This window comes from Carassius gibelio, chromosome B12 (genome assembly GCF_023724105.1).
Source record: "Carassius gibelio isolate Cgi1373 ecotype wild population from Czech Republic chromosome B12, carGib1.2-hapl.c, whole genome shotgun sequence".
Classification (NCBI taxonomy): domain Eukaryota; kingdom Metazoa; phylum Chordata; class Actinopteri; order Cypriniformes; family Cyprinidae; genus Carassius; species Carassius gibelio.
The window spans coordinates 22,536,958-22,547,777 of NC_068407.1; the positions used below are offsets into that span (position 1 = coordinate 22,536,958).

A 10,820-nucleotide genomic window follows, 5' to 3' on the forward strand; every position below is an offset into this window, starting at 1 on the left:
TTTTTTATTGATTTATTAAAACAAGAAATGTGAAATCCATACTTTATTGAATGGAAAAACGTACGTCGCTAACTCAGTTAGCTGGATTTGAATGACGGTTTGGCGTGATCTTGGATCATTTGGTGCTCCGATCACGATCGGACCGATCGTTAATGCGCATCTCGTCAGTAAAGCCGGTTCTCTAATCAGTGAATAATTAGAGCAGCTGTTACTACACAGAGCCGTTGTTAACCGAGAAGATGCGTCAAAAAACGCTGAAAATGAAGTGGCTTTACTGACGAGATGCGCATAACGATCGGCCGATCGTGATCGGAGCACCCCTAATTTGGTTCTTCGAAGCTCATCCCAGAGCTGCTGTCATAGGGTCCGTAAGCTTAAACCTGGTCGGGAGCAGGCTTATTTCATGTAAACAGGATTAGATTGCTTCTTTTCAACCAGAACTGATACTCAAAATATGTCTGCTACTACCGCTACTTTATTACAAGAGTATCGTACTGATCCAGGGACAATAATTTAAAATAATAATCATTTAAAAAAAATATTTAAAAATAATATAAAAATGTTGTGTAGTCCATAACAGCCTACTATAGACACAGCCAGTTTTCCTCACTGAAATATTTATTTGTCAGAAAATTATTACTTCATAATTGTATTAGAGTCTTACACACATGCTATACAGATAATAGAGTCGTGCATTATTTTGAGTGATGACCGCTATTATAAGAGTGGCTTGATGGAGCGCAGGAGATGCAGATAACATGATATTGACCCTTAAGAAACTTTCATTAATGCTGTCACGCAACAAGTCTTTCCAAATATAAAATGAAATGAATAGATCATTTCTACATTGAAATAAAAAGTAAAGACTGCACAACTATTATAAATTGCGAATCTAAATAATTGGGAATCATGAAAAAAATTATAATAAAATAAGAACATGTATCTATTATCTATTATCTGTTTCATGTATCTATTATAACATTTGTGTAGTTTTGTTTGCTTGGCTGTTTCCTTATAAAAGTCCAGAAATTTGTCAAGTTTTTCGTCAGGTGTCGTTTTTAAATTATATGATGTCATTACATTGCCATCTTGCCACCAGCCAATCGCTGCACTGCTGATCGTGGTTTCGAGTATCGATACATATCCCCTTTTAAGCCAACACATGAACGCGCAATTATCTCAGATAACTCAATCCAGCGATACTAATCATACACAACAGGTGTGTTCGAAGAACCCAATTAGCCGGATCAGGATTAGCACGATGATATCATCTTGGATGTGGCATTTGATCTCGGATTTAGTAAGCGACGTACGAAGAACAGGCCCCTGATACAAGTGAAAAAAATCAGAAATGGTTGAAAGTGTAAATGCAAGCCATAAAACATGAAAGACTGCAGAGTATACAACAATTTATAATATGCATGCAAAATGTGATGCTGCTGTATTTGTAGTTCATCACAATGAATTGATGAAGTGTAATAGGTATCTTTTCTTGTGCTTGGGGCCAATAATTCAGTTCATATGAGAAACATTTTCATACATGCTGTTCAGGAGTTATTGCTCAAAATGTGTCTAGCTTTATTGTAGCTCTCCATTTGACCATTCAGGACCAAACAACAGTGGCAAGTTTCAGATCTCTAGGACTTTTTAGCCGCTGTTTTGGGGTACAAACCAATATGGTTTGTAGCACTTTGCACTTGAGCCCATAATAACAATAATATTTAATAGTAATTAATAAAGCAATTCAGTTATTTTTGAAAACCCCCATATTTGTATTGATGTGTATACATTCCTAAACCTGTTTCAGTTCAAATAATGGCTGGAGAACTTCCAGGTGTTTTGAGGGGCCAATCCTTCTATCTGCATGATGTGAAGAGACATCAGTCCGTCACACTCACTGACATCATTAGCCGTCTGGGAGGGGTGAGAGATATCATTTTGTCATTCATCTGTGAATTAGACAAGACAGCAATCACAGAAATTGTTTCCCTGCATGCAAGGTGATATTAAATGGTGCGCATCTTACCTTGTCTCTTCACGTTTTCCTGTAGAAAGTGGACAGTTTTCTCACCAAGGATGTGAATGTAGTTGTGACGGGCATTAAAGCACCGCATAGTGATTTGAAGGTGGATGGTTCAAGTACTGCAGAGAGGAAACAAAGTGGAACCCCCAAACCTCTGGTATGTACCCAATTCTTAATAGTTCTTGTGTGGTTTATCATGTATTATGTGCTGTCAGTAGATCTTTTTGAGGAGCCTTTCATGCTGAGTTCTGGTTCCTTCCAAGGTCACTTTTTTTAAACCTAAACCTTCCAGACATTTCGTTTTTTTTTTTCTTGCCACAGTCATCTATGTCTTATTCACAGAGGATATGAAGGCTCTTATTTTCTACAAAGCTACCTTTGAAATGGTATATTAAGAAAAAGAGGTGAATTGAAATATTTCTGAAGGGTTCATGCAGGAATGTTTGGTTGCTGATATTGTTTTTAAATGTGTTTTTACCCTCAAGGTTTGTGGCAGTCGTGGAAAAGCATTACTGGAAAAAGCAATCCACAGCAATGTAAGTCTATACTTAAATGTTTAATAAAATTTTCCTTCTTATTTATTTTACTTCAATGCAATGTGTGTCTGTGCATGTGCTCCTACTTGTAGTCTCAAAATTACTTTTTCATGATCTTAATTTACATTGAAAATTTGTGAAAGTTTTTGATTTGACAAATCAGCAGCCTATTGCATGATGTTTGCGTAAATAAACTCAGAGTAGGGTTAGAGTTGACAACCAAACAAATACAACCTGGTTTAGATCAGGATCAGCAGGCTCTCAAAGCTCAATATAAACATTATCATCTGAAGATTAGATTAGTTTGCACAAACTAAACATGAACTAATCTGGGCAAAAACTGAATCGAGCTTCATGCAAAAGTTTTTCATGTCTCATTTTCTGCTGAAGCAAAATAGAACATAAATTCTCAATTTCAGATAAACTTTTTAGTACTCTGATTGTAACACTGATCATAACAATGTACAATTTCAAATGAAAATAATTGTCAAGTGAAAAAAATTCACAAGTGCTCTCTGCTTTTTGAACCCAACTGTATGTTATAAATGTCTGGTAGCCAGTAAACTACTTTGATGTTCCAAACATGATACAATTATGGTTACAATAATAAAAAATATATATATTTTTTGCTTCCTTGTTTTTTTTAATTTTATTAAACAATTAATGTTGTTAAATGGAACATGTGATTGGATACAATTTGATACATTTAATTGGATAAAAATATTTTTTCCTCAGTCATAATGCTACTGCAGTTAGGATTTATGTTAAGACCTCTCAGTTTTTAGTTTAGAATTTTAAGTTGTTAACCATTGAGTGTTTTTGTTGTTTGCAGGAGAAGTATCAGAGCAGTGTGTTGGCTAATGCTCGTTCATGGGGAGTCAGGGTCTACAATGTTGATGGTATCCTTTCATTTACCTGCTTTAATGGGCAACATCATATAACAACTTAACAATATCATATAAGTCACATGGGCTGGTTTTGGTGTGGAATTTTGAAGTTTGACAACCCCATTCCTCTTCAAAATTAATCATATTGTTTTAAGAATTTGACCATTTATGTCAATTCTAAAAGTCACAGTGGAGTTGGGAGTGACATTGGGTCACATAGTAAAGGCAATTTCAGCTTTTATATGACCTATTCCATTCTGAACCTGTGGTGGTAATTGCTGCAATTTACGTTTTTTTTATTATTATTATTATAATTTTTATTAATCGTTTGCCTAAAGGCTCAGAAAAATACTTGGTTACACAAGCATTGTGTTAAGGATCACATTTGCAACTTGGCTTTGCATTTACTGAAATTATTCGATCAGAATTAAATGTGACCATGGTTAACACCTTTTATAAACCATTTTCATTTTTCCAGCATTAACTAATACTTCTTTCCAGTGCTGCACTACAGCATACTGGTTCCTCGTAGTGCTCACGTACAGTCTTCTACTGACTTACAAGAAGTCAACACTAGAGAGCACCATATGTACAGTTTAAATTTCAGTGAATGTGGGATACTGCTTATAGGACTCATATGGACCCCTGCTATTAAATAAGTTAAAAACTGTACTCGTTTGTTGTTGTTGTTGTTTATTCTTAACTTTAATTACAGAATTTCTAAAGTTCATCAGTCATCTAAATCAGAAAATGAGGACCGATAAGGTAATTCAAATAATGGTGAATTAATACTGTTAATATGGGTTTCTTGTCAAAATGAGTTTCTTATTCACAACATTTTCTCACACCCTTTTTTTAAACAGAAAAAAAGAAGCAAACTAACAACTCCTCATGTGAAAGGTTTGTAAACTACATAAACATGTACTACTTCATATTGTGGTTGTTCTATAGTAAAAGTAAGTCTAATTAATATATATATATATATATATATATATTTATATATATATATATATATATATATATATATATATATATATATATATATATATATAAAATATAAAACATAAAACTACACCTGAGAAGCCTGAGTGTAAAGGTGGCATATGCTCTGGAGTGTTAATACACCCATGTCTTCACACAGCTGGAGTCTTGAGAGGTCCTTATCTGAAAGTGGAGGACTCGAGCCGGTGAGTTTTAGACCTAAGTCTCATTCTCTTAACGGCTTTCTGTTTAGATAGTAGTTTAGGTACTTCATACTGTGATCAAATAAACAGTTAAGAAGTTTTCAGTTGAAGCTAATATCACTTCTGATTCATTCATGAAAAAAAATATGTTTTTATGTTTATATAGTTGTGTGCTGAACATTTTATTTAAATGTAGATATAGTAGTAGTAATAGTGTATTTGATTACTGCAGAAGTAGTATGAGTAGTGTTATGCTGTTCCATTCATAGCCATTGTCAGAGTGGGTTGTCTGCTGTAAGATTTTGTTTCATCTGGTTATTTTGATTTGTCTTTAATTTTAAAATCCCAGTAACTCTAGATTTAATGAACACAGTTAGTTATACTTGACTGTTTCTGTTATAAAACGGTTTTGGTCCCCATCCCCATTAACAAGGCGAATGATTCAGCCCAGGTCACTGTAGATGTTCTACATAAGTTAATTATCAAAATGCATGCTGCACCCTAGGGGCCACCCTGAAGCTGATCGAAAGAGTATCCTTCCCTCCCCTGCTGAGGCTCTGTGTGCACAGGGCAGCTCTTGGCTAATGAAAAGAACTATTGTGTTTTGAGTCTGTTTGGCACTGCCATCAGAAATTGATCCCACAAATATTATTAGATCCTGGTGGATATGGGTGATTAAGCCCATATTGTACATCACGCTGTACATGTATACATTATTTTACATACTGTGAATAATACAATAATGTAATAAAAAATTACATGTCATTTTAGTGTCCTCAGCAAAAAAAAAAGAAAAAGAAAAGATCATAGTTTCATTATATGGTTGCACACCAGATTTTGTTAAACACATTTAGGTAAATTTTACAATATGGTTCTGTATGTGACATATGATTATTATACCTTTACATACATAAGTTTAATTGCTATAATGGTATTGATTTTACTCCTTACAGAAAGTTAATTTACCGTAATCCTTTAGCAGGTGTGGGCAAATATTTTTGACCCATATGTACATTCAGGAGGTGACATGTCAAATTTCATCCATGTTTAATGCTAGAGAATGATGCAACTAAAGAAGATCTCTAAACTTTTGTACTGTGTAACATTTACTACTAATTAACTTTGTCAACGGCACCAGACGCATCTGTTCTTTCAAATTTTAAAATTATCATTCTCATACCAAACCGCTTAGATCCTTGACCCTTTCCGTGTTCTTAAACTGAATCACACAATAGTTTCAAATTTTTTCAACATAATTTTTATTAGAGGCTTTTGTTTGATCATGACAGCAACACTGATGCCGGGAGCTGGTTTACATGTGCACACAAAATCCATTCATTTTGTATTCCTCAAGCTTTTACAGCTATTCCGAAGAATGCAACAGATCATTACTGTTGAATTCCGTATATTCAGTATTACAGTCACTGTATTTCTCTGAGCATCTTTCCTTTAAGCTTACAAAAGGAAGCTTACATTTATTAGTAATTCTTGATGCAAGGATTGCTTTACTAGTTAGTCTGCACATCTTATTTCATATACTATGTACAATAAAGCAATCAAAACCAACAAAAGAGCAATAATATGTTAGTTTTATGACAAGTCTTGTTTAGCCTAATGCAGTACACGTAGCAACGTGTTTTATATGTATTTATAATAAAAAGGAAAACGAGTACATAGAATTGAAAAAGAATAAAGCTAGTGTTAGAGACCTTTTTTTTCTAGAAAACAAGCAGTTAGAAAGGCTTTTTTTATATATATATAAATAAAATGAATAGATAAAATAATATTAAAATAGGGAGTGCTAGAGTTAGTGTCCAAAAAAAAAGGTTGAGATGTGTTTTTAGCTTTTTTTTTTTTTTGAAGATGAGCTTATCCAACAAACCAGAAGTATAAATACTCAGGCATCACAATTATAATGCTTGAGTGCTTATGTCAACTAATTTAGTTCTTGCTTCCCCATGTCCTAGGTAGAAATTTTCTCTAGAGTATAATTAATACCATTTCATAAAAAAAAAAAAAAAATGACCATTGATTTGCAAAAGAGAAATTTTTTCACTAGTTAAAGTAGTTTTCCACTATACAAATTTAGACCTTTAGTAATTTAGATTTATTCTAAATGTTTCCCAACTTAAATGTTGTTCAAAGAAGCTTGATATTTTGTTAATCCTTATGGTTTTGGTTTTAAACAGGAAATTCAGACCATACTATGCACAAACTCTGAGTTTCCCAGTGATGAGTTTCTCAGGAAAATTTAGCCCTTTTGAGCCCCTCATTCATCTGCAGTCTGGTAAAAGCAAGGATGTAGATTCCAGCAAGGACATTTTCAAGTATGTTATTTGCATTTTGAGAAATTGGTAATCAAATCTACATTAATCGACACATGTCTGTAAGGTTTTATTTATTTTTTTATCAGGAAGAAGGAAGAAGCGACTAGCAGCTGCCATAATTTGCTAGCGCCATTTACTGCAAGTGCCACACACAAAGGCCTAACTAAGAAAAGTTCAGGCTATTGTGAGTGCTGCAACATCGTCTACAAAGACCAGTATGAGGTGAGTTAATCTGGTATGTTGTTTGCAAAAATTGTGTGTCTGCAAAAAAGATTTTGCAAGTCCTTTTAATATCAGTTACAACAAGGTACTGATTAAAGGGATTGTTCACCCAAAAATGACATTTCTGTCATTAATTGCTCACCCTCATGCTGTTCCAAACCCATAAAACCTTTGTTCATCTTCGAAACACAAATTAAGATATTTTGTCTATAAAAATCAGAGCGCTCTCTGACCCTCCATCAACAGCAAGGTTACTAATACATTCAAGTAGTGCCTAATTTGTGTTCTAAAGATTAACAAAGGTCTAAAGAGTTTGGAACGACATGAGGTTGAGTAATTAATGACAGAATTTTCATTTTTGGGTGAACTATCCATGTAATATGCAGACTTAATGGCTTGTATAACTTGACAAAAAAAATTCTCTTTTTGATTTTTAGCACTTGCAGTCTGAAATGCATCGTTCTTTCATTCAAAATGACAGTAATTACGCTGTAGTAGACCAACTAACGGCTGCCATGGTTGCTAGCTTTGTTTGTAATCCAAATCTTGAAGTGGATCCAACACTGATCAAGTAAGGAGCAATTATTCGAATGCTATGCTTTAAAGAAATTCACTGATATTGTTGACTTTCCCTGTTGTCTTGTTGACAGTACAACATTGAATGTTAGACTTTTTCCTCTGTTTTCACTCTATTGATTCATTCCCCTCAGGTCATCAACAGGCTTCTCTCAATTACAATTGAGTAATTTGACTGCAGCGGTGCAGAATTCTGTCAGTGAGAATGAAAAATCTCTTCAGACTTCACTTGTTCAAGAATGTGATTGTCTACTGACAAATGCTGACAACAGAGAGCACTCCTTTCCTAAACTTATCCGGAGTGTGCCGGGTCAACAAAATGCAACCTCACATCATACAATGCAAAACAATTCTCCTGATCCTCTTGACAATGTGAAATTAGGCCTTAACATCAGATGCACCACAAATGTTCAGGACGTTCAATCAGGTGTTCTCTGCATGGATATAGTCCCTCATCACAGTCCTCCAAAATCCAAGTCAATAGAGAAGAAACCCAAGAGCCTATCTTCTGTCACATCCTCAGAAGTTCCATCTAAAATGATCACTCTAAGTTCTTCTGGATCCAACAAAATTCCACGCACCGTCACTGGTGGTAAAAATATTCCTGAAACTCAGGAACAATGTGAAGGTGGTCATGATCTACATGTATTGCCTTTGCGAAGTGATCTTATTGGTGGTGTTCCTAACACGGTCAACTCTCAAAATCAAAAACATGATTGGGATCGAGGTTTAAAAATATGCTCAAACAGACCAAAAATGCTACTCCAGCAAGGTGAAGATGGTAATTCTAAAAGTTGTGACCAGTATGTGTTGGACTGTAGAAAGCTGCCTTCAACAAAACAATCACTGGAATCCGACCAAGATATTGTAGGGACTCCAAAGTCTGGCATCTCTTACTTTTCATTACCAAATTTTTTACCATTGCCACACTTGTCAGATTACGCATTTTCTATAGTTAACTTGAAAAAGCGCTGCAGGTCCTTCACTCCAAGTCCAAAACTTGCCAAGAGAAGAAAGATTAGTCAAAGTGAAAAGCACAATCCAATTCAAGCGGTTTCCCGTGCTCCCTGGATGAGACGGTACTCAGCTGTACTTTCCACCTTGTCGTGTTTACCAGTATCAAAAGTGGGTTTTACAATGGATATGAATAATCAAAATGGGGGTAGCATACTAGCAACCCATGAGTCATCACTAAATGAATCATTTCTTGTGGATCAGATTCAAATGAGGCCTTCCCTAAATTTTACTCCTAGTGCCCACTGTTTGCCTCATCGAGTTGATCGACAGGACCATGCTGCAAAGAAACCCTGTGTTATGCAGTCACATGAATTGTCTCCAATCAAAGATCCAGTGGAATCCCGAATAACCACTTACTCATCTGATTTGGACCCTCCTCAGTTGGTTACTTTTTTCCATGAAGACCATAAACTCCAGCGTCATTTGTTTCATGATCCTCCAGAACTGTTACCCTTTTTTATGCAGACACCTGAAGACACTTCCCATACATTAGTAAGTAAAGCCACAAACTGCTCATTCCTGTCACACTCCGGAGCCTCCGTTTGTATTGAATCTGCTCTCCTCCCTAACCTCACATGGTCCACAGCCTCCTCTGAGTCAGATTGGGATTCTGGCCTCTTGTCGTGGTTTGGTGCTGGAGTTCCTCATCAGGCTAAAGGGGGACATGATGACCTGGGTCTGTTATTACAAAAGCCACATACAGACATGCAGGATGGGAGCTATACATCACGGTTGTGCTCCATACTGCAACCCTCTTGATTCACATCATTGGGATTGAAGTTGCGTCAAACCAACAACTGCGACTGTTAATGATTTAAATCCTAAAGCAGTTCTTCATTCTCAATTCTCCATAGTCATAATTTTTTCATTTGTACAATTAGGTTAAGATGACTACCACCAAAATGTGTGGAATAATACTTGAATGAATTGTTTTTGTTGGGTTTTTCATAAAGAAGGTTTTATTATAGGAGTGTGCCTAACTCTGCATCTAATGTATAAATATATATTTTTTTTCTTGCTAATGAAACTGTCTTGTCTAACATCAGTACTGATATATACCTTTTTGTTAAGAATATTTAAATTTCCATTCCAAAGTGTTTTTCACTTAGTTTGCAATATCTCACCAAAAAAAAACAAAAAAAAAAACATTAAGTTTTAATTACCAGCTGGCCATTTTTTTCTTCTTCTAGTGACTTCTATGACTTCTCTTATGGCTCCCGCTTGCCCTGAATGGCCATGACTTTTCAGCAGGAATATCCAGGAACATGTGCTGGTATTGAGAATTTAATGAAGCTTTGCTGGAGGGGCATTATCCAATTAGTTTAAGTGCTGTGTCTGGCCTCTCTCCAGTTTAGAGGCAGTGTTGGTGGTAGAACAATGCCATGGTGGTTTTTGTAGAACATGCAGGATAGGATACACTGTGAAGGCAAAATGTCCTGTGAAGGTCTTTGAGGTACTTTGAAAGTCATTTTTAAAAGGCTTTTCTGATTTCCTGTAAATGTGCATCAGTGGATTTGCCAGCATGACTGGTACAGAGTGCAGTCTTTTAATTATTTGACGTCAGATAATGTTTTAAGGCATAATTTAGGGACAGTACTTTATGCATTCCTATTACAGAAGTTCTGAAAGGAGTATACAAAGCTTGTACCACTGATGTCCATGCAGAATGTTTAGAATCTTGCGCTTAGAAGATTTTCCATAAACACTGGAAACTAGCTTTATGAAGGCCTTAAGACAGTTAAACACGTTTTAAGACAAAATCGTGAATACATGTAGAGTTTTTATAAATAACATTTTATTACATTTTTATTATTATTTTACTGTATCATGAATTATTGTGTTGGTATTTGTACAGTTGTATTTTAAAACCTGTTTACTTCCATTCTAGATGCTAATTTAGCACTATTGAATTGTGTGCATGCTCATTAAAATCTAAGCTAAGACAAATGGTCAGATTGTGTGCTTCTTTGGGTAATGCATTTACTTGTTTTGAATTATGCAATCCCCTAAAATTTGCTAGTCTGTTTAGTTGTTTCAAATAAATAAAT

General features: G+C 35.2%; 1 protein-coding gene across 2 annotated transcripts in view; it reads left to right on the forward strand.

Moving 5' to 3' along the window:
- LOC127968707 (protein DBF4 homolog B) overlaps positions 1–10,719 on the forward strand; it is a 13,377-nt gene extending 2,658 nt beyond the window's left edge. Inside the window, exons 2-12 of one of the 2 annotated variants that reach the window (XM_052570048.1) lie at positions 1,808–1,923; positions 2,052–2,180; positions 2,509–2,559; positions 3,392–3,458; positions 4,162–4,211; positions 4,310–4,346; positions 4,588–4,633; positions 6,820–6,957; positions 7,044–7,179; positions 7,617–7,750; positions 9,963–10,719. In XM_052570048.1, the coding sequence (XP_052426008.1) occupies positions 1,808–1,923; positions 2,052–2,180; positions 2,509–2,559; positions 3,392–3,458; positions 4,162–4,211; positions 4,310–4,346; positions 4,588–4,633; positions 6,820–6,957; positions 7,044–7,179; positions 7,617–7,750; positions 9,963–10,002 (944 nt within the window). In that variant the 3' untranslated portion in view covers positions 10,003–10,719. Of the gene's footprint in view, positions 1–1,807; positions 1,924–2,051; positions 2,181–2,508; positions 2,560–3,391; positions 3,459–4,161; positions 4,212–4,309; positions 4,347–4,587; positions 4,634–6,819; positions 6,958–7,043; positions 7,180–7,616; positions 7,751–7,889 lie in introns of both variants that reach the window. The other variant, XM_052570047.1, reaches the window with a different exon arrangement.
- Positions 10,720–10,820: the final 101 nt, after the last annotated feature.